We start from the raw sequence: 21,984 nt of genomic DNA on the forward strand, positions 1-21,984 counted from the left end.
TGGAAACAGGGAGGCGAGCAAGACCAGGCAAGGCGGGTGGGACTAAGGGAAGGAAGGAGTGGGGGGGGGGGAGGGGGGAGAACTCTCTAGAGTCTTCCCCTCCAAGACTGGCTACAGTGATTATACTGTGGGAGGAAGTGAGCAGGTGCTTGGTGGATTCAATACCCCAGTCCCCACCGGATCTGGTTCACCTTAGTCAGATGTCCCCCTCCTCAGCTTCCCTCAGAGTCCCTGCAAGTTCTCAGGACCTTCTCCCAAATGCTTGGCCTTAGCTGCCCCCGCTTTAAGAAAGATAACTGCGTGAGAGAGAACTGCAGAGTTGAGACCTGCGATGACCTGAAAGAGTTCCCAGGGTTATGGTCTGGGTAAATTGCAGGTAAAGTGGGGGGCTTGGGTCTAGAGTATTTCCAGGGGAGTTGGACCTGCGGTTAGGGGGGGTGGGGGTGGGAGAAGGACAGAGAGTAAGTTTGGGGGATAATATATGCTCTTTCCCCACTTGATTATCGGGCTTCTTAGAGTTCCTGGGTCCCTCAACGTTCAGATCCATTTTTTAAAATCCCACCCATCCACCCACCACCTCTGCCAAGACGCAACAGGAGTGCGAGGTTCAGGGCACAGCAGTAATTGCAGTCTTTTATTTGTTCATTGTATCTTGGGGGCACGTGTATGGGGAGGGGAGGTGAAGACAGGCCGTCTCCCGAGACTTACAGGAGTTGGGCTTTTTGCGAAAAGGCAGTCGGGGACCCTCCCCTACCTCCACCTTCAGATTAGTACTGCCCAACCCCCACCCGAGGCAGTCGCCTTCCCGGGCTGTGTCCTCGCCCTCGCGTCCAAGTGGAGCCTACAGAGCTCCAGACATTTAGGTCACGGCCCCAAGCTGGTTGTTCCAGTTTCCAAGGCGTTTGCCTGAGCCCCCGACCCCCCATTGCCACCCCATCCTCACACTACAGACTCGGGGCACAGATTGGTTTTATTGAGAGACTTTAGACCGGCAAAGACCTTGTGAACAGGAGGGATTCAGACAAGCTTCGAAATCCTTTTCTCAACGGAAGCGTCTTTAAATGCTAAGCAAAAGCCCACCTAGGTATCGGGTAGGGATCAAGGCGGAGTTGCGGGACGTCTGGAGCTCGGAAGTCTGGAAGGGGTTCGAAGGTCTGCGTCGGGAGCCGCACACAGGAACTCCCGGCTAAAGGCCGATTGTGGGGGGTCTCTCAAGTTGAAAGACTGGTGCAAACCACGCACGCGTGAGTCAGCGCTGCCCCAGGGGCCCTCCGCCCCCTGGAGGTGGGTCATGTACCAGGAGTGGAGTAGAGTAGGCCAGGAGAAACTGGGCCAGGCTGCACTTTTAGCTCGAGGGGCCTCGAGGACTCTTCGCGTCTCTGGAGACAAGGGCACTACACGCACTTCATAATGAAGAGTTGTAAGACGCTGACCTGGGGCCTGCCGGCGGGCGGGTGGGGATGGGGAGGGGTCCGCTTGGGCTGGCTTCAGCCCTGATCCGGTGGCATGAGACAAAATGCGGAGGACTGCCTTTCCGCAGCGCCCTCCCACCTCCCGCGGGGGCAGGGGAACTTCACGTTCCGCAGCGGAGCCGGACGCCTGAATTGGGAAGTGGGGCGAATCGAGACCAGGAATTCGGACCCTGGTGTCGCAGGTGCCTGGCAGGGCCAGAACTGGCCTTCTCACGATTCCCAGGATTTGTTTGATGCTTCTTCCTCTCCCCACCAGTCTAAAATGGATCGCTCTGTCTTTTTCCTCCCCCGCTCGCGGAGTGCAGTGGAATGTTCCATTGCCCCTCCAGTCCTGGGCCTGCGTTACAGGGGACGCGGGCACGGTTGCCAGGGAAAGCCCCGGACGTGACGGCGAAGCGCGACCCCTAGCAGCCTCCCCTCTCCCATCCGTCATTCCCCTGCGCGAGCTCTCTTCACACCCTTCCCCTCCCCCCACCTTGCGGGTTCCAGTCTAGGGAGAAGTAAACAGCTGGCGGAGCCAGGCTCACGGACCTAGGCCAGGTGGGAGCTTGCATTCTCCAGAAGCCTGCGCTGCTGCTCGGGGGTCTTTCTTGCAAAACCCAGGGTCGTGCATGGCTGGGATGATGCATTAAGAAGATCCTCGGCCTAGGGACCGAGTCCCCGTAGAGTTGGGGGCGGGGCTTCGGGTGCGCGTCCGTGCGTCAATGTGTAGGGGTGTGTGTTTCCCCACAACCTTGAAGTAAGTTAAAAGTAGGCTGTTTTGTGACCTGAACCTAGTGTGAGCACCGGCGGGGAGGGGGCTCTTGATGCCAGGCGTCTGCTTCGAGGGGAGGGTGTGTTGTCATCTCTCTCACAGGCCCTCATCGCCCCCTTCTCAGGCGGGAGCATGCTGGGGCTCAGGGGGCTGCGGCTGCCCCCGGCGGGCATCCTGCTCCTATTGCCGTTCCTGCCGCTGCTGCTGCTGCCGGCAGCCCCCGCGCCCCATCGCGCTCCCTACAAGCCGGTCATCGTGGTGCACGGGCTCTTTGACAGCTCGTACAGCTTCCGCCACCTGCTGGAATATATCAACGAGGTCTGGTAGGGGACACCCTGTTGTGGGGCGTTGGAGGCGTCTGTAGTGGCTGGGGAAAGAGAATGGGGAACCGAAAGTTGCCATTCTGGGCCTGCTCAGTTCCTGGAGGAGCTGGTGCTGGCGTTGGGAGATCGGGGGATGAGATCCCTGGTTCTAGCAGGGCACAATTAGGCATGTGGACACTGCCCAGGGGGGCGGTGTGGAGGGGCTCCACAGTCCATCCCCTGTTGCAGCATTGCCCCCTTCCCACAGACACACCCCGGGACTGTGGTGACAGTGCTCGATCTCTTCGATGGGAGAGAGAGCTTGCGACCCTTGTGGGAACAGGTGCAAGGGTTCGGAGAGGCTGTGGCCCCCATCATGGCAAAGGCCCCTCAAGGGGTGCATCTCATCTGCTACTCGCAGGGTAGGCGCCCTCCCCCTCCCAACTCCTAAGCCCTCTCTGAGGCTTGATCTTTATCTGAGGGACACATTCTAGTGTCCCCTTTTCTGAACCACATTCTTTCAGCCCTGGTACCTGAGCCCTACTTTTCTGACTTCCTTCAGCACTTGGGTCTTATCTCTGTGTCCTGAGTGGGAGGGAGGCTCCCTGCACTGCTGTCCCCTTTTGCCATTACCCATGGTTCTTGGAAATAAGGGATAATGGGGAAGTAAAAAACACTCTACAGTTAGAGTCAGAAGACCCAGAATCTAATCTGGCTCTGTCACTTACATGATGTATATAGCCTTTTGCCACAGGGTGTGCCTGTTTTCTCTGGGCCTCAGTCTCCTTATGTATATTGTGGTGGGTGGAGGGGGGTGCCTAGTGGAGAGGCTGTTGGCCTGGCTGTCCCTGAGTCCCTGTCCAATGTGGTGTTCTGCCTTCAGGGGGCCTGGTGTGCCGGGCGCTGCTCTCTGTCATGGATGAGCACAATGTGGATTCTTTCATCTCTCTCTCCTCTCCACAAATGGGACAGTATGGAGGTGAGCGGATATCGTGAGGTCAAAGGGGGCCCCGAGTTTTGAGGACACAAAGGTTTGGGGCCACTTGATACTGCTGTTCTCTTGCCAGATACAGACTATTTGAAGTGGCTCTTCCCTACCTCTATGAGGTCTAACCTCTATCGGATCTGCTATAGCCCCTGGGGCCAGGAATTCTCCATCTGCAACTACTGGCACGGTGAGTAGGGGATGCCAAACGGGACTCCATGAGAGGGCGCCCTGGAGGGTAGGGCCGGCTGCTCCCACCCGTACCATAACCAACAGCAGTGATGATGAAGATAACTTCATGTAATGAGCACTTACTGTGTGAACAGTCGCTGTTCAGAATGCTTTGTGTGTGTTACCTTATCACCTCAGAGTATAGTCTGGTGCAGAGATCACAAGCCAGATAGTACATATTTTTGGTTTTGCAGGCCATATGGTCTCTGTCGCAAATACAATTCTGCCACAGTAGTTTGAAAGCAACCATACACCATATGTAAATGCATGTATCTGTGTTCCAAAAAACTTTATTTATACAGGTAAGCAGTGGGCTGGGTTTGGCCCATGGTCCATAGTTTGCAAACACCTAGTGTAGTTTTTAAGACCATGGATGCTGGGTCCAGACTACTTGTGTTTGAAGCTTGACCCTGTCGGGTGACTGTGGACAAGTTACTTAACCTTACTGTGGCTGTTTTCCTTATCTGTAAAATAATAATCTAGTATCTACCCAATAGGTGCTTGTGAAGATTGAATAAATTAACAAATGTAATGTACTTTGAACAGTATCTGACATAGTAAGTGCTGGACAAAGGTGTTTGGTATCGTGTTTACAATTATTATTATTGTTGATACTATTCACGTTACCTGCTATTGTAGTCTCCTGGTTGTTTTTTCAGACTCTGGTCTTGTTTCTTTTCCCTGCTTCTCTATCTTTCTAACTGCTGTTTGTACCTAGACCCCCACCACGATGACTTGTACCTCAACGCCAGCAGCTTTCTGGCCCTGATCAATGGGGAAAGAGATCATCCCAATGCCACTGGTGAGACTCCAGGCTCCTGTCTGGGTCCCGTTTTCTGCTTCTCCAACCCCCTGTGTTTCCCTCTCCAACCTGGCCTGACCCCTGTGACTGACTCAGGCTCTTTTCTTCCCACCCTTTAGCATGGAGGAAGAACTTTCTTCGTGTGGGCCGCCTGGTGCTGATTGGGGGCCCTGATGATGGTGTTATTACCCCCTGGCAGTCCAGGTAATATGGGACTGTGTGGCCCAAAGATTGGCTAAGGATACCCCTTAGCCCCCAACAATTAATCTCCTGCCTGAAACTGGCCTGTACCTCCCACTGGTCAGCTAATGCTCCCATCCTCCATATATCCTGTCACTCAACAACAAAACCTGGGAGTCATTCCTCAATGCCTTGTATCTAGCCCGTCAGACTCTACTTCCTCTCCATCCCTAAACCCCTGCTTTGTAAAAACTTTTTTTTTTTAAATTTTTTTTTAACGTTTATTTATTTTTGAGACAGAGTGAGACAGAGCATGAACGGGGGAGGGGCAGAGAGAGAGGGAGACACAGAATCAGAAGCAGGCTCCAGGCTCTGAGCCATCAGCCCAGAGCCCGACGCGGGGCTCGAACTCACGGACCGTGAGATCGTGACCTGGGCCGAAGTCGGACATCTAACCGACTGAGCCACCCAGGCGCCCCTGTAAAAACTTTTAACTTTGAAATAATTACAGATTCATAGGAAGTTGCAAAGATAGTTTAGAGAGGTCCTACATAGGTATCTTTTGCCCGGTTCCCCCAGTGATTGCATCCTATGTAACTACAGCACAGTATCAAAACCAGGAAATCGCCATTGGTAGGATGTGTGTGTATAATTCCATGCCACGTTTCCTTCTACCTCTTTTATATACCTGGACTTTTGTAATAGCCTCCAGCCTTATCTCCTCCATCCGATTTCTCAGGAAAATCTATGGCTCCATTGTGCTATGTGTGGGCCTCTGCTGCAATTCATCATGAGTGATCTGAAGTGTCACCTAAGCTCCTTTAGTCATTCAACAAATATTTATTGAGCACTGTATATATGCCCAGGCCCTGTTCTGGGCCATTGGGATGCAGCGGTAAATGAAAGAGAAGTCCCCACTCTCACGTAGTTTAATTTCTAGTGTGGGAGACAGAAAAATAGATGCAAATATGTATGTCAGGTGGTGATGAGACAGGCAGGGGAAGGGATTAGAGGGTGACTGGACCCTATGTCAGATAGTGGCCAGATAAGTCCTGGAAGACTTGTCATGGGAGTAGAAACTTAAGGAAGTGAGGGAAGGAGCTGTGCAACAATCTGGGGGTGGGGGGGGAAACGACTCAGGGAAAAGGAGTGGCACCTACAGAGGTCCTGGGGCTGGTGTGAGGAATAGGGTCGCCAGTGTGGCTAGAGCCCAGGAAGCTGGGAAGAGGGTGGGAGAGGAGATGAAAGAGGTAGCAGGGAGCCAGTAATATTGACCCTTTGTAGGGCAAAGTAAGGCCCTTGTTTTTTATTTTTGTTTTTTCCTAAAATATACAGAACATAAAATTTACCATTTTCAGTGTGCAGTGCAGCGGCAATGAAGCACATTGGCATTCTTGTGTAACCATCACCACCATCCATATTCAGAACTTTTTTTTCTTCCCAAACTGAAACTCCATAGCCATTAAACAAGAACTCCCCATCCCTGCCTCCCCCCAGCTCCTGGCAACCATGGCCCTTGATTTTTTAATCTGAGTGAGATGAAAAAGGCATTGGAGGGTTTTAAGTGAAGGAGTCATGTTCCTTATAATAGCAAGGGTTGGGATTTATTCTATCTCATTTTACATCTATGACCCTCTGAAGATTGTAATAGCTCACAGTTATATAGCACCTTTTATGTCCCAAGGCACAATTCTAAGTACTTTTCAAATAAATCTCCTTTAATCCTCCTTTGACATATAAAGAGACAGGGTTCATGGTAATTACTATTATCCTTGTTTAACATGTAAGGAAACTTAGGTGCAAGGAGCTTAAATAACTTGTCTCCATTCATAGAGTTAGTAACTGGTGAAGTCAGGCTATCTAACTTAACCAGGGTGTTTCACTTCCTCTCTGAAAAGGAAGTATTCTTAAATAGGACAAAGAGGATAAGTGATATGCTCAACCACATACATTTGGGAGTGTGTGGCAGAGCTGGAGTTCACATCCAGGTCTGTGTGCCCCTACTGCTCTCCTATACCTGATGAAATCCAGCCCCTCCATGTGGCCTTCAGGCCTCCAACCCAGCTCCCCCATGTGCCCAACTGGGCCTCACCTCTGTACCTTTGCTCCTGCTCTTCCGTTTGCTGGGGGATCAGCCTTCCCTAGTGGAGAGTACCTCACTGGGAAGGCTTTGTTGGTGCTCTAAAACCAGCGGGGTGGTCTTTTTTTGTTCCCATTGTCCCTTGGACTTAGCACTATTAACGTTTGTTGTTCATGGTCAGTGCCCACTCACTGCCCATGCCAATTAAATATTACTTTTCAAAATTTTAAGACCTTTTTATTTTGAAATAACTTCATACTTAATGAGTTGCTTAAGTATTACAAAACAATTGTGTGTACTCTTCACCTAGATTTTCTAAAGGTTACCATTTTGCCATGTTTATGTCCTCATTCTTTCTTCCCTCTAAATATGTATATGGGGGTATAGGTGTGTTTGTGAACCATTTGAGAGTAGGTTGTAGACATGATGTCTCTTTACTCCTAAAACTTCAGTGTGTCAGTATCTGTTTTGTGTATACAGGACTTGTCTTTACATATCCACAATATAATTATCAAAGTCAGGAAGTTAACATCAATAAGATACTCTATAGACTTTATTCAAATATTTTCCAGTTGTCCTCATAGGGGGAAAAAAAAATGTAGTCCAAGATCTAACCTGGGATCATGTGTTGCATTTACTTGCCCGTGTCTCTTTAGTCTCTCTCTCTCTCTCTTTTTTTTTTTTTTTTCTGGGGTATTTCCTCTGTCTTCGTCCATTACATTGATATTTTTGAACTATTTTGTAGAATGTCCCTTAGTTTGGGTTTGTTGGCTGTTTCCTCATGATTAGATTCAGGTTTGCATTTTTGATGGGACTCTGTAGAAGCAATGCTGTAGCCTCTGTGTCACCTTGTGAGGTACATGATATCCACTTGAATATTTTGGGTGTCTTCCTTGCTGCCTATCTCCCAATAGGCCATGAGTTCCTGAGGTCCCTCCCCTAGCCTACCTTGATTTTCTCCCGCTCTCCTGATAACCTCCTCCCCTGCCCACCCTCAATCTCTTTGTAGCTTCTTTGGTTTCTATGATGCAAATGAGACGGTCTTGGAGATGGAGGAGCAACTGGTGAGCCCCCTGGGATGACTTCCCCTTTCTTCTGGCACAGCCCCACCTCAGTCTGTAGCCCTCCCTGCCACTGACCCCTTGAGCTGAAGGGTTCACCCTGTGGGGAGGGGACCTGGGACACCAGGAGGAGCTCACTTTGTTTCTCCTTTTATGACTCTTTGCCCACCTTGAAGGTTTATCTGCGGGATTCTTTTGGGTTGAAGACTCTCTTGGCTCGGGGAGCCATAGTGAGGTGTCCGATGGCTGGGATCTCCCATACGGCCTGGCACTCCAACCGTACCCTTTATGAGACCTGCATTGAACCTTGGCTCTCCTGAGGATGTCCTCAGGGATCCCTCAGGAACTTCCCAGCCCAGAGACCAAGCGGTGGCCTTGGAAAGCAGATGTGAGCTCCGGTGTGCCTGCAACCACCCCATTGCTCCCACACTGCCCCCACCAACCAGGGCTCCCAGGACTCCTTTCCTGTGCTCCTCTGTAGATGACAAATCCTGGTCTTCCCCAACCTCATGTTTGGGGTTTGCTCCACGCTCTCTCACTCTCCCAAGGCCGGGAAGAGAGAAACCAGGTTTTTATCTCGTGGCTGCTCCTGCTGCTGTGGCTGCTCTGTCTCTGGCTGTATAGGAGAACCCAGCCCCTGCCCACTACAGGGGTCTCCTTCTAGGCCACTCAGGACATTTTTAGCTCCTGTTCTCCCCATGTTCCCTTTTTCTCAGCCCTCCCAACTCCCAGGAAGGACTACCCATGAGAGTGGGGTTCTGAGGCTCCCCTATGGGGACAGTTCCGTTCTTGAAATGTCAGTGTTGGGGAATATCTATGGCCTGTGAGGCCCATCTCAGGTTTGGGGATCCCCCAGTCCCTCTGTTCAGTGTTGGGGTACCCCCTGGGAGCCTAGTGTCTTTGAGGCCCCAGCCCCTTTTAGCTACCATTGAATGGGTGTTAACCCTGTATTTATGGAAATAAAAGTCCATTTCCTCAGTGTGGTTTGGCTCCTTTCCAGGTGAGGGGGACCTGGCTCCCCAAGGAGGGTGGGGATGGAGAGCCTGAGGTCTGGGTGCCCGGATGCCTGGTGTGGGGTGGGACCCCCTTGGCGTTTCCGCTCTCTAAATGCCCATTCTGTGTGGGTTCCTGATTCTCTGTGGGTTCTTTCCTGCAGAGGACAATTCTCTTCCTGTTCCAGCCTAAGCCTGGGGGGCTGAGCCCAGGGCTTCAGTGGTTTGTGCCCTAGCCTCATGGGTGGAATGCGTCTGCCACCCCCAGGCTAGACGAGGGGGCTAAGGGTCAGGGTGGGCATTTGTTGCACCCCTTTTCGACCTTTGTAGGCCTGAGTTGGGTGAGGGGCTGGACAATGAGCCTCCTCTTCCTTAAAAGAAGGAATTTTGGTGGAGACAATAGGGCCCTGTCTGCTCTGGCATGGGGGGCGGTGGCTGACTCAACTCTGCCCCCCACCCCCAGGCCCTAACAAATGTCATCATCAAATGGGGGCAATTTCCCCTTAGTGCCATGGGCTTCCCACCCCCCCCCCTTGTCCCTTTGTGACGATTTGCCCTCCTTTCTTTCCTCATTGAATCTTGCCTCTTCTCCCATGACCTGACCCTGCTTTTCTCTGCCAGCTCTCTCTCCCTGTTCCTCAGTTCTCCCCGAGTCTGTGTTGGGTTGAGGGGTGTGTCAAGAGCCAGGGGTACTGGTGGTGTTACAGAGCTGGTAGCCTCTGCTGATCTGGGGAGTCCAGAAATAAGGGGGTTCGTAGAGTTTGGAATTTACTTCTAGGGGGCCCTTTGCTGGGGTGGTGGTGAAGGTAGTGGGACTTAGACCCATGGAGCTGATCAAGCAGGAGCTGTGAAGGAGGCTTGTGGGAGGGGGCAGGGATGGGAGGATTCTGTCTGGCCCAGCCCCTCCTCTCCTTTCCAGCCTGCCCAACCCGCCCACCAGTCTGAGCTGCTGTTGCTGAGGCTGGTCTGCTGGAAGTCTCCGGGAGAGAGGGAAAGACAGGTGGGGAGACAGTGTCAACGGGGAATGAGCCTTAGTGTGAGTGTGAGTTGGGGAGTGTGGTAGGAGTGAGGGTGTGGGTATGTGGGGTAGTAGGAATGTGTTTAAGGTGCAGTTTCCAGGTGCATGGGTTTGTGTGCAGGGTGTGAGGGGGTGTAATGGTGAATATCTGAGACTTTGAAGGTAGAAAAATTAAGATAGAAGAGGGTTTGTTACAGATAGGAAGGTTATGGGCAGAGTGTGTGTGTAGAGAAGATGGAGGGAGTGTGTTGGGGTGTGCAATTGCATGCATGCTTGGACCATGCTGTGCTGGATGAAGGGGTCGTGTTAAATGTACACGCAGGTGTAGACAATCCTGGTGGCTAGTGCAAATGTGTACAAGTGAACGTACTAACTCCCTTAGAGGGCACTAGCAGACTGCTTTTGGAGGGGCTGGAGCTGGAAAAGTTATGGGAGACGGGAATGGCCTCCATTAACCTCTTCTTGCCTGCAGCCTGCAGTTTGGAGTCAAGGAGAATCATGGGGTCCAGGGATGAACCGTGCAGTCTCTTAGGCGGACTCTCCTTCCTCCTGCTACTGATGTCAGTCCAGGGGGCCAAGGGTGGATCCCTCAAAGAGAGGTGATGACAGGGGGGCAGGTCCAGGGGTGAGGTCTTCAGAAAACCTGCTGGGGGTGGGGCGTCAACAGGTGGCAAAACCATGAAGTTTAGAATGGGGGTGAGGTGGTCACCTCCAGGGAGGGCAGGGCCTCAATGGAGACTTAAGGGAAATGGGACTCCTGACTGCTCCCAGGTCACTGAATGTGTCTTACCTTCTCTGGCATGGGTGCAGCCAGGGGGTCTGCTCCAAGCAGATGCTCGTGGTCCCCCTCCATTACAACGAGTCCTACAGCCAACCAGTGTATAAGCCCTACCTGACCATGTGTGATGGAAGACGCATCTGCAGCACCTACAGGTGAGGGATAGGGAGGCTGGACTCTGGAGTCTTTCAAGAAGAAATTCAAGAACCCAGACCAAAACCCATAAACCAATGTTCAGAGCCGGGTCTATGTTCCAGGACCACATACCGTGTGGCGTGGAGGGAGGTGAGGAGGGAGGTGCCGCAGACCCACGTCGTGTGCTGCCAGGGCTGGAAGAAGCGGCATCCAGGGGCCCTCACCTGTGATGGTGAGACTGGGTCTTCCCAGGCCTGGGGTCAGGGTGCCCCACAGGGCTGGGGAGGCAGGCAGTGGGTCTGGTTTTGAACCACCCTTCTGTGCCCACAGCCATTTGTGCCAAGCCGTGTCAGAACCGAGGCGTCTGCGTTAGGCCAGAGCAGTGCGAGTGCGCCCCAGGCTGGGGTGGGAAGCACTGTCATGTGGGTGAGTCACCTCGCCCTGCACCCCCATACAGTGGCACCAGGACCTCATACCTTTGGGGTGCCAGCTCGCCCCCACCCTTCAGCCCCCATCTTCTCTCCCATAACTAGACGTGGATGAATGTAGGACTGGTGTTGCCCTCTGCTCGCACCGTTGCCTCAATACCGCAGGCAGCTTCACTTGTGGCTGTCCTCAAGGCCTGGTGCTGGGTCTGGACAGGCGCACCTGCACAGAGGGCGCCCCGGAGCCCCCAACTGGTGCCAACATCCTCAGTGTGGCAGGTGAGTGGGAGCATGGGTGGCAATGAGGGCCTGCACTCAACTGGGCAGTGGGTCATGCCCTCTTTTGTCCCAGTTCGGGAAGCAGAACAAGATGAGCGTGCCCTGAGACAGGAGATTTGGGAGCTTCAAGGGCGCCTGGAGCGGCTGGAGCAGGTGAATGTTGGTGCCTGGGTCCAACCCCTCTTGGCAGGGTGTGCTCCACCCCCAACACTCTGAAGCGTCCCTTCCTTTGTAGTGGGCAGGTCAGGCCGGGGCCTGGGTCCGAGCCATGCTGCCCATGCCACCTGAAGAGCTACAGCCGGAACAGGTGGCAGAGCTATGGGGCCGTGGCGACAGGATCGAGTCTCTCAGCGACCAAGTGCTGCTGCTGGAGGAGAGGCTAGGTGCCTGTAAGTCCTCATGCCCTTCTCTGCTTGAATCCCCATCCCCAATAGCTGCCCCCAGCTCTCCTGGACACCCTTCCCTGGTTCACTTTTCTCTTTTCCCCAAACCCTTCCCCAACACTCAGTCTCCGCATACTCCTCAGATACCCATATTTCACCCCTTCTTCTGGTACCCTGTCCCCAGTCCACTTATTGTTGGGTGAGAGTGTCTCCAGTGCCCTGGCAGCCCCAGAAGTCCACAGCCAATGTGTCTGCCTCCTTGTCATTCACCAGGCTCCTGTGAGGACAACAGCCTGGGCCCGGGCCTCAATCTCAATCGGCGGCCAGTAAGGAACCCCTCCAGAGCCCCTGCCCCCTAATTTATACAGAAACTGGCCCCACTAATCCTCTGGGATTGGCCAGCTGGGGAAGCGAAGATAAGGTTATCTGCCACTAAGGAGCAATGAGTGATGGAAACTTACGAGAGCTGAAGGAAGGGGAAAAGATGGGTGCCTTGGGCCCACCCCTGAGTCTTCTGGCTGGGGGAGGTGGCCTAGGCGAGAACCACTTCAATGCCTTAACAAATGCAGCCAGAAAGTGCCCAGATCTCTCTCTCTCTCTCTCAATCTTTATTCTCGGGTTTCTTGCTGTTATCCAGATAATTAATAAAAACCACACAAAACTGGGTCCCACCCTCTCTTTTTGCTCCCAGCCCACCTTCCCAGTTGTGGGCACAGGTCTGGGGTGGGAGGCAGGAGTGGCTAATGCCACAGGGAGGAAATGAAAACTGGCTCAGAGAGGGGAAGCCTCAAAAGAAAGAGAAATAAATTAAAAGCCCTCCCATCCCCTCCAGCCAGGGTTCAGTTCCTTTCCCCAACTTCCCAGGGAGCAGAAGTGAGTGCAGCACCTAATGTCTGCCTCTTCCCCTTGTGTCTGGTTAGAATGGTACAGCCGGGCTGCAGGGGACTGGGTTGGGGCCAGGACCACTGAAGAACTGTACCACAGGGATGGGGGGAAGCAGAAATGTGGAGACCAAACTGGCATCTAGGAGTATGCTCACCCCTGGGCACCTGGGTATGGGCAGGATGAAACCTCTGAGTGAGAAGAGTCCAGCCTCCACTGATAGGAGGCTCCATGGGAGGGAGGGTGAGGGTGCTGAGGAGTGTTCCCAGGATAAGCCAGGAATGTTCCAGGCATTGCTTCCAGCCACAGTGTGAGGAGTCCTCACAAACGGATAAGTCCACTGAATCCATGGACTTGTGGTAGGGTATTGTTCCATAGAATGGATGAGTCCACTGGCCAATGTGGGGTGGAGAGGGAGAGAAGATCACAAAAGAAGAGGGTCCCCTGGGGAAAGGATGGTGTGCTCCCACCCTTGTGTAGGTGAGCCACTGGAGATGAGGGGGAGGCAACTGTCCCAAAGACAAGATGGCACAGGAGGTGGGTGGGGGTCAGAGTGGAGACTGCACCGAGGCAAGAGAGTCCATGGGGGGAACTGGGAAGGGGCAAGGAGTGGTGCTATATCCACATTCACTTCAGAAATTGAAGATTCCAAAGAGGAGAACAGTGGGGAGAGGAGAAACAAGGAAGTGGGCTTGGCCCTGCTTCAGGGCCCACTGGGTTGGTAGGTGTGGGAGGAACATGGGGGTAGATGGGAAGGGAGCTCAGAGCCGGGCGTCGCCCACCCCTCCAGGCTTCTTCAGACAGTCACCACCGCCCCGGCCATCAGTGGAGATTTCCCGGAAAACGGTGAGCATGGAGTGCCGGACTCTGTCAGCCAGAGCTGGGACGTCATCTGGTGTCAGCCCTTCTGTGGGCACTGGGGGCAGCACCCGTACCTGACATCGCCCTGGGAGGGGGTGAGCACCATCATGGGCTGTCTACCTAGGCCTTTGCTCACAGGCAGGGCCCAGTTCCTGAGCTCTCCCACTACTCCCTCCCCAACCTTTCAGTTCTCTTCCCCCTACCCTGGACAATTGCCCCTCTGCTTGCCAGCTGCTATCTGTTTTAAGGCCCTCTTGCACAAAGCCTTCCCAGTCCGGACACCTCCTTAGCACCCTTCCAGCCCCCATCATCTAGGATTAGCTTTCACTGCCAAGTGTTACTACAGCTTTGCACACACAGGTCTTATCTTTCCCTCTGGGCAGTAATGGCCCCTGCTGGAGGGATCAAGTGTTACCCATGTAGCAGGGTATGGTGGGCGCTTAATAAATATTTATTAGTTGATGTGGGGTCACTGGATGATCCTTTGGACATCTCAGTTCGGACACTGACCAATCCTCCTGTCTCATGGGGATGTCTACCCTCTCTCTCCCATGGCCTTTCTAGCCACCCCCAGCCCCAGATCTACTCAGAGCCCTCACCCGAAGTGAAGCGACGCTCCTTCTTGCAATAGAAGTCTTGATAGGAGGACATGACTATGGGGACAATGGGAACCTGGGGAAAGGGAAAAGCAAACAGCCCACAGTTCCCTTCCAAGGCCCCCATGACAAACATCTGCCAAGAAAGAAAAGAATGGTGGAAGCTGGGGGCTCAGTAGCAGAGGGGGAAATAGTAATTACCTGGGCCTGTACTGCAAGGTGGAAGGCGCCACGTTTGAAGGGCAGCATGGAGCCATTGTGGTTTCTCGTGCCCTCTGGAAAAACCCAGACCCGCACCTGGGGAAGACAGAGGTCAAGAAGACATACACAGAGGGGTCCGAAAACGGTCATGAGGCTGTAATGGACCTTTGAGGGCCGCTGGCCCTGCTCTACTCCCCAGTGTTGCCACCCCCCTTTGCCACAGGGGACTCACGTCCTGGGTGAGCAGGGTCTGGGCAACTTCAGACATGACACTGATGGCATCCCCAGTGCGCTTCCGGTCGATGAAGATGACTCCTGCCAGCCAGCAGGCCAGTCCAGCAGAGCCAGCCCACAGCAGCTCACGCTTGGCAATGGGCACACAGCGGCCTGGCAGTACCTCCATCATCCCTAAGGCAAAGGTCGGGGGTGGGAGTGAAGATCAGGGTAGAGGTAAAGTGTCATGGGAAACAGGCCATCTCCCACATTCTTAAGGACGGAGATAGGGGAGAGGGGGCGGGAAGCCCTGAGGAGGATGGGGTGATTAAGTACATATTAGCCTACTTATGAGGGTAAGAAGGACTGGGGGAAAGGGAAAGGGAGCAATGTCCAGACGAAGGGGAGTTGCGGACCCCTAGCGGAAGAGATTCTGGGGAAGGGGGAAGGGCATAACTGGGGGAGGTATGCCCTACGAGGGGTCTCACCAAGCAGGTCGAGTGAGCTCTGGTGGTTGGAGACCACGACGTAGGGCTGTGAGGGAGGGAAGTGGTGGGCCCCACGCACCTCCACTCGGATCCCATACAGGTATTTGATGTGGAGCAGCATCAGACGCAAGATCCTGTGGGGTCACGGCAAGGGGTTCCAGCAGGACCCACTGATGTCCATCAGCACACCTCACCCACCCCCCGCCACTGCCTTTCTGGGCATCTGCAGTTCTCTCTCCTTCCTTGTCCCTGGGCTCTCTCCATCTTCCTTACACATCCCACAACCTCCCCACCCACTGCTCACTTGGGACTCTTAGGTTCTCTCATCACCCAAAACCCCTTGGCCCTCACTTCATGTTCTCAACGTTGCGTCCTCGCACAGCACACACAGGGATGGCGAGCACCGCCAGGAAGAGGATCCAGCCATTGTAGAAGGCCATCTTGAAGAAGTATTTGGCACTGGGGCTGCAGAACCACAGGGTGGGCAGCAGGAAGAGCAGCAGCAGGAAGAGCAGCAGCAGCACAGGCCATACCCCCGGCCACAACTCCATTCTGGCCACCTGCAGGGGACCGGCAAGAGACAGTGGGCCTCGTTCCTGGAGGGGAGTGGGACGGGCAAGGCACAGAAGGCACGGTTTGGGGAGCTAGGAGGACAAGGGCCAGAGACACAGGACGGGGTCAGGGCTCCCGTCAAAACCTGCCCAGACAGCCTCTCTAGGATGGGGGCGGTGGGAACAGGAGCTCGGGACTGCTCACCCAGCCCTCTCTCAGAAGCCTCCAGAAATATTCACAAAGACAAGAGACATGACACATGAACACCCACAACTCACAGACGTGTGATAATAGGACAACAATAACAATAACAAACACTTGTAGCTGGTAAGGGTCTTAGGATGGTCTATACCTGTTTAATACAGTAGCCACCAGCCACATATGGCTACCGAGCACTGGAAATGTGGCCTAGTTTGAACTGAATTGTGCTGGAAGTGTAAAATATGTATCAGATTTCAGACTTTGAATGAAAAACAGAATGTAAAATATCCCATTAATAATCTTTTGTATTGATTACATTTTGAAATCAACCTTTCTGGATACTGAATTCAATAGAATATATTATTAAAATTAATTCCACCTTGTTACTTTTTACGTTTTGATGTATCTTCCAGAAAATTAAAAATTACACCGTGGCTTTTATTATATATCTGTTGGATTAGGGTTGATCTATAGACTATGTTAAACCTTAAATATGAACCACATAATTTACATTTTTCGGAGATAGGCCCAGAGAGGTTAAAGAACTTACCTGTGGTGATATGGCTCCTAAGAGGCACTTCCTAGTTGAAACCTAAGTGGCTTGTGTTCCTAACCACAGTTATGCTGCGGCCAGTATGTATGCACACAGGTGGACACACAGCAGACAGCAAATACAGTGAAAGGCACAAAACACCCACAGACATTCTCAAGGGCAGACTGGCAAGAATAAAGGCTCTGTCACTAACAAAAACACAAACACACAGTCATACGAAGACTGACCCACTGACACACACATGCAAACTTACAATCACACCCAGTAACAGATAAAGGAAAGTAAATGCATAACTAGAAAAATCCCTCTCCACCAAGGTGTCCAACCTCCCTCCCCTTCCTGTTTCCAGATAAACCCATGGACATACCAGGAGTTGCTGCCTCTATCAATCCTGCCTCCGCAGGCAGGCAAACAAACCCTTACTCCTCCTTCTTTCCCTTCCAGCGACACCGGAGGCGACCTGGTCAGGCAGGTATATAATATGTTAAGGCCTGACCAAATGAAAGAAAGAGGGGAGAGAGTAAAAGCGACTCACACCATCTGCCCTGGGAGAGGAAAGAGTTGAGGAGGAAGAGGTGCAGGCACACAGAACCTGCCTTTTAGGTTCTTCCTCCTTCCTCCACTCTGTCCTACTGCTGGGGGCAGGGTCACAAGTCACAAAAAGGTGTTCAGGCAAATACCTGTCACTTTCAGCAAGGCTACAGTCACTGTCTTCTAATGACAGGAAGGACTGTGTTCAAAGGTAAAGGCCATTGCCAACCAGTGAAGGTTCAGAAGCAATAGAGGAAACAGGAGACTCTGCCAACTCTAAAGCTATAGGCTTGATTTGCTCTATCCCACTGCCCTTGTAAGTCTGGACCAGCATTTCTCTCCCCTGGACTATTTGCGACAGGTTCCTAACTCTGCTCCTCCAATTCGTCATCCACATGGCAACCACAGAGATTTTTCTGTAACACAAATCTGAGCATTTCTCCGTCTTCTAAAAGGCCCTTTCGACAAGTTGACTTCTGCTTACATCTTTGGCCACATGCCCACAAGAGTCCTTTTTGCTCCAAATTGATTTACTTCAGTTCTTCAGACACACCATGATCTTTCATGCTTCTGTGCTGTGAACAGGCTGGTCCCTTTGGCTGGAATGCCCTTCTGTCTTTCACTTGCCTGACCCAGCTCAGCGTCACACTTTGGAAGTCTTCTTGAACCCCTCCTGGCCTGAGTTTTCATTACACTTTTATCTTGATCACTGGTTCTCAAAGTGTAGAAATACATATTCTTGGACCTCACCCCAGATCTCCTGAATCAAATTCTGGGCCTTAGGCCCAAGAATAGGTATTTTAACTCCCCCAAGTGAGGGACAGCCCTCCAAGTGAGTCTGATGTGCACAGCAGTTTGAGAACCACTGATCTTGACACCACAGTGTAAGTAACTGCTCATTTTTGTTTCCTTCCCCAGTCTGTAAGCAGCCTGAGGGCAGGAACTCTGTCATTTCCCCAATACCCAGGACAGAAGGAGGAGATAGTGCTCAATAAACATGCTGAACAGATTATAAGGCTGTATACACAGCCTGTCATAGTTAATGACAGAGCCAATCATGAATCAGATAGCTACACTCTTGAGGACTATTAACTATGAAAAGAAAAGTCATCAAGAAAGCAATGAACACAACAAAAAGCCTAACGGTAACCTACTCTGAATATACACATACACTATATGGTCACACTGAGGGAGGAACAACAATCAAGATGGTACATCCCATCTCACACAAAAGAGAAACATACAGAATGGGGATTAACATGCCACCAGGGAAAGATGCTGCTGTCATCAAATACATGCCAACAGTGCAAAAAGAGTGAGGGACAGATAATGTGCACAGCAGGGTTGACCTGAGGCATGCACTGAGCTCCATGAACACAGACTGTACACAGCCACGAGAGAGATAATGTATGTGAAAAGACATAGACCAGGAAGGTCAGCAAGGTAAGGCATATGGGAATGGTTCTCTGGGGACATGGAGGCCCAGTTACCTTTCTCTCTAGTACGTGACATTAAGTGACCCTCTTCGGAGCAGAAATGTCGAAAGATTTATAAGCACTGTGAAGTGCCATATGGGTTAATGGGCATATGACTCACAAAATATACTGTCAATAAAATTATTAAATAAATAGAATGTGTAACCAGAAGCACACATGCTGCGGTCATGTCACATCAGCATATCATGCGAAGGAGCATGCGTATGTGCGGTGTAAACCGTGACTGGGAAAACATGCAGCAAACAGGCCAATCCGATCACATCATGAGTGTGCACTAGTGAACTAAACCACAGGATACCACACATGAAGACTTGCATACGACAGGATCATGGACATAACATACGAACCAAAACAAGGAAGGTATAACCTTTACACGCAAAAAGTAAACACGCAAAAGCATAAAATGTGCAAGAAACATGAAACCACATAATAGATGCAATATATAAAAACTCACACATTTGAACAATGTCAAGACTGGACATGAGATATGGACATAAGATATGAGAATGGGCAATTCTGATGGAAAATAACACATCATCTCTCCACAGTCCATGGATAGCATAGGGAGAAGCTAGCCGCACATAAGCCATTAAACATGTCAAAGGCACACAGATTCAGTGTAGAAAACATGGCCCCCCACAAAGCATCTGTGTGTCAGTAAGGATCTAGCCCCGTGTGGATGGCCACTGAGAAAGGTCCTGTGCCTAGATGGAAACAGAGGTGTCTGAGGGCATTCCTAGGAAGCAAATTCTGCTGGGGGAAGGAGGGCAATAAACCGCCTTCTCCCGGCCACAACCCCCCAAGAGTCATGTGGGGCCAAAGGGCAGGAAAAGGAATTGGGGAAGGTGTCGGGAATTCCCTCTTCAGGGCCCTGTCCACACCCCCATCCCAAATTCGCAGGGTCTCCGCCGTGTCTCTTCCATCCTTCCTCCCTCTCAGGGCCCCTCTCCTTTCCCCAGCAACCCTCTCCCCAGTCCGCCTCCCAGACCCAATCTCTCCCCCATCCCCTCCTCCAAGTCCCTCTCGGCACCCTCCTCCCGCCTCCTCCCATCCCATTCCCGCCCCCACCTCAGTGGGGTGGGGGGCCCGGGGGGCTGGCCCCCTCCCCAGCCAGGCTGCGGCAGCGGTGGTGGCGGGTGGCTGTCTCTGCCTCGGTCGGGGTGTCGGTGCCAAGGGGGCGACAGGATTTGGGGGTGTCCTAGCCCCGGCCGATGGAGGGGAGGTGAGAGTGGGAGGCTGGGCCCATTGCGGTAGGAATGGTGGGGGGGTTGTCCCCCCAGCTCCCTCCCTCCCTCCCTTCCTGCTGTCTCTCTGAGGGCTGGGGCTGCTGTTGCCGCTATCCCCCCCTACCCCTCCCCAACGCCTGCCGGTTTCCGGGGCTGGCCAGGAAGTAGAGGGCGGTGATGGGCGGCCTGTTTTGCCAATCGACTCCCAGGGACCCACGCATCTTTTCGCCGCATCGACCAGTGGGCTCTCGGTAGCTCCGCCCCGCGAGCGCTCCGCTGGGCTCTGCCTCCGCCTCTGGCCTTCTCTGGCTCCAGCTGCATCCTTTTTTCCTCCAATTCCCTTTCAGCACACACGGCTTGTGTGTCCCTTGGTGCTGTATTCCTTCCTTTGCCCATTCCTTCTTCATCAGGTCTCCTCTTCCTGGAAATTTCACTGGGTTTCTTCCTTTCTCCTTAACTCCCTTATCCGCTGTTTATTCCCTCCAACTCTTCTCCAAAAACCTCTTTCCTGTCCCCCGTTCATTTCCAGGTAGTTTCAAGCACCTACTAAATGCCAAGCACTGAGTTCTTCACCTGTCTTCTCTCAAGGGCCCCATCTCACCTCACCTGGCCCTCCAGCTCTCTACCGGTTCTCTTTGACCTTTGCTCTCCCCACCCCTTCCCGCATTAGCTCCCAGCATCCCGGCTCCCTCTTCCAGACGCCTCTCTGGTCTTTAAAGAGAAGGGATACTTACTTTCAGGCCCTCTCCCTGCCCCTGTCCTCCCATGCTCTTTATTTAACCTCAGTACTTTTTCTTTTCTAGTTCCTTCCTATCAGTCTCCCTAGTCACTGAGGCGGTGTGAGACAGCCTCCCTCCCCAACACAGAGTCTGGGTGCATCTTTTCTTCCAATGAAAACTGGGCATTAGGGTTGCTTTTTGAAAAAAAATGAGAATGCTAGATTACTCTGGGATGAGCATGCCTCCTTAATTTTGTAGCCATGTATCTGTTCCCTCTCCAGCCCTCGATCTCCTCTTTCCCATACTTCCACATTCCTTTACCAGGATCATCCATCACTCCTCTCTTTGTTTCCACCTCTCAGTAACTTTTTTCCTGAACCTTGACAGGCCTCCGGTACTTTAACCTCCCCCGCCCTCCTCTAGGGAACTCCCAACTTCTCACCATGCCTCACTTGAGTCACGTGGGACCTTTTATCTGGGTGTTGCTGTACTGCCCTCAGCCTGTGTCTGTCCCCGCTGCCAGACACACCTTCGCCCTGCTTGAATTTACTCTCCCTGAGGTAGAGGATGCAAAGAACACTGGGAGTGGGAAGGCTGTTACCTAGTTCTGCTCCTTGGGCCACAGTGAGGGTCACTGACTGTAGAAAAGACCCAAACTCGTACAATATGCCCAAGCTCTGAAGCACCTTGCCCAAGTCCCAGGGGTCCAACCCTGGAGGAAGACCCCAGTTCTGCGGGATACATTATAGGACGGAAGGGGCAGGCCTAACCTCTTTCCGCCTCGGGTCGCCCGAAAAGGGGCGTGCCTTGCCCCCTCGGTACCCACTCACAAAGAGGGTTTAAAACCTGCTTTTAAGGTTTAAAACGGAGTCGAGGTTAACTCTGTCATACTGTGTCACATTAAAAAGGTGTGGGCCTTTAGTTCTGTTCTGCAAATCACCTAAGGAGGAGCGGGCTGAGTCCTCCAGCCGAGGGAGATGGGTTAACACCAGCTCCGCAGATATGTGTTCGCACAATCCAAACGTCGAGCTGATCCCAGTTCTGCTCCCTTCTTCACTAAAAGGGAGGGGCGAAGCCAAGTTCTGCTCTCTACGTCACCGAAGGAGGCCGGAGCCATTTTGAACCCTGAGACCCTAGTACTTGCTCTCTTGCCGAGCTCTTCGCCGTCTTTTCCGATCTCGGCCAATCAGAGGTGAAAGAAACGGCCCAATCAGCCTGGAGAGACCACAGCCGGAGGCCCCGGATGAGGCCGAGCCAAAGTCTTTGAACCTCAAACCCCGCCAATCGTAGTGCAGTCACCATGGCGACAAGATAGAGGTGAAGGGGTGGGACCAGAGAAGGCTTAACCTTCACAGGATTGGCCCACCTCTTCCCGCCGCCTGCAGCTCATGCGCACTTTCCTTAACCACCATTTTCTATCGAGTTCCAGCCAATCAAGGGCTTTGGAGCCCTAAGCTCCAAAGCCCAATAGGAATCCGGACATTCTCTGAAAGGGGAAGTGAAGGAAAGAAAGGGGACTTGTAGTAGGCGAGGCCTGTGTAGTCCCGAACCAATTGCTTATGGCCTTTGGTTATGATTGGCAGTTACT

General features: G+C 52.5%; 3 protein-coding genes across 7 annotated transcripts; 2 read left to right on the forward strand and 1 right to left on the reverse strand.

The window, feature by feature from the left end:
- The first annotated feature begins 1,351 nt into the window (after window positions 1-1,351).
- PPT2 (palmitoyl-protein thioesterase 2) lies at window positions 1,352-8,845 on the forward strand. The gene is made up of 9 exons (XM_042986052.1): window positions 1,352-1,420; window positions 2,351-2,544; window positions 2,797-2,950; window positions 3,412-3,507; window positions 3,596-3,703; window positions 4,463-4,546; window positions 4,666-4,750; window positions 7,816-7,870; window positions 8,044-8,845. The coding sequence occupies exons 1-9, from the start codon at window positions 1,411-1,413 to the stop codon at window positions 8,185-8,187; spliced, it is 930 nt and encodes a 309-aa protein (XP_042841986.1). The 5' UTR covers window positions 1,352-1,410; the 3' UTR covers window positions 8,188-8,845.
- On the forward strand, window positions 4,734-12,543 carry EGFL8 (EGF like domain multiple 8). 4 transcript variants are annotated; one of them, XM_042986053.1, is made up of 10 exons: window positions 4,734-4,750; window positions 7,816-7,870; window positions 10,350-10,476; window positions 10,688-10,810; window positions 10,913-11,022; window positions 11,121-11,216; window positions 11,324-11,494; window positions 11,568-11,647; window positions 11,730-11,883; window positions 12,151-12,543. In XM_042986053.1, exons 3-10 carry the CDS (start codon window positions 10,376-10,378, stop codon window positions 12,234-12,236), a joined length of 921 nt encoding a protein of 306 aa, XP_042841987.1. In that variant the 5' UTR covers window positions 4,734-4,750; window positions 7,816-7,870; window positions 10,350-10,375; the 3' UTR covers window positions 12,237-12,543. The 4 variants fall into 4 exon arrangements, with proteins under 4 accessions (XP_042841987.1, XP_007093337.1, XP_015398004.1 ...); XM_007093275.3 differs by lacking the exons at window positions 4,734-4,750; window positions 7,816-7,870 and adding an exon at window positions 8,935-9,901; XM_015542518.2 differs by lacking the exons at window positions 4,734-4,750; window positions 7,816-7,870 and adding an exon at window positions 8,935-9,895.
- AGPAT1 (1-acylglycerol-3-phosphate O-acyltransferase 1) lies at window positions 12,465-21,666 on the reverse strand. Of its 2 annotated transcripts, none has more exons than XM_042986054.1 (7): window positions 21,337-21,666; window positions 15,470-15,678; window positions 15,119-15,252; window positions 14,650-14,825; window positions 14,418-14,513; window positions 14,220-14,292; window positions 12,465-13,705 (listed from the first exon to the last, which is right to left on the reverse strand). In XM_042986054.1, exons 2-7 carry the CDS (start codon window positions 15,667-15,669, stop codon window positions 13,521-13,523), a joined length of 864 nt encoding a protein of 287 aa, XP_042841988.1. In that variant the 5' UTR covers window positions 15,670-15,678; window positions 21,337-21,666; the 3' UTR covers window positions 12,465-13,520. The 2 variants fall into 2 exon arrangements, with proteins under 2 accessions (XP_042841988.1, XP_007093338.1); XM_007093276.2 differs by lacking the exon at window positions 21,337-21,666 and adding an exon at window positions 19,520-19,822.
- Between the last annotated feature and the right edge of the window lie 318 nt (window positions 21,667-21,984).

This window comes from Panthera tigris, chromosome B2 (genome assembly GCF_018350195.1).
Source record: "Panthera tigris isolate Pti1 chromosome B2, P.tigris_Pti1_mat1.1, whole genome shotgun sequence".
NCBI classification, from domain to species: Eukaryota; Metazoa; Chordata; class Mammalia; order Carnivora; family Felidae; genus Panthera; species Panthera tigris.

Bases quoted from the DNA above. Each gene is read 5' to 3' on its own strand.
- EGFL8 (XM_042986053.1), top strand. From the start codon at position 10,376: ATGGGGTCCAGGGATGAACCGTGCAGTCTCTTAGGCGGACTCTCCTTC. The intron at 11,023-11,120 runs GTGAGACTGGGT...CTGTGCCCACAG, and splicing joins AGGGGCCCTCACCTGTGATG to CCATTTGTGCCAAGCCGTGT. The intron at 11,884-12,150 runs GTAAGTCCTCAT...GTCATTCACCAG, and splicing joins GGAGGAGAGGCTAGGTGCCT to GCTCCTGTGAGGACAACAGC.
- PPT2 (XM_042986052.1), top strand. The intron at 3,508-3,595 runs GTGAGCGGATAT...TTCTCTTGCCAG, and splicing joins ACAAATGGGACAGTATGGAG to ATACAGACTATTTGAAGTGG. The intron at 4,751-7,815 runs GTAATATGGGAC...ATCTCTTTGTAG, and splicing joins ATTACCCCCTGGCAGTCCAG to CTTCTTTGGTTTCTATGATG.
- AGPAT1 (XM_042986054.1), bottom strand. From the start codon at position 15,669: ATGGAGTTGTGGCCGGGGGTATGGCCTGTGCTGCTGCTGCTCTTCCTG. The intron at 15,253-15,469 runs GTGAGGGCCAAG...GTGACCCCACAG, and splicing joins CGCAACGTTGAGAACATGAA to GATCTTGCGTCTGATGCTGC. The intron at 13,706-14,219 runs GTGAGGGCTCTG...ACCCCCTCCCAG, and splicing joins GGAGCGTCGCTTCACTTCGG to GGCGATGTCAGGTACGGGTG.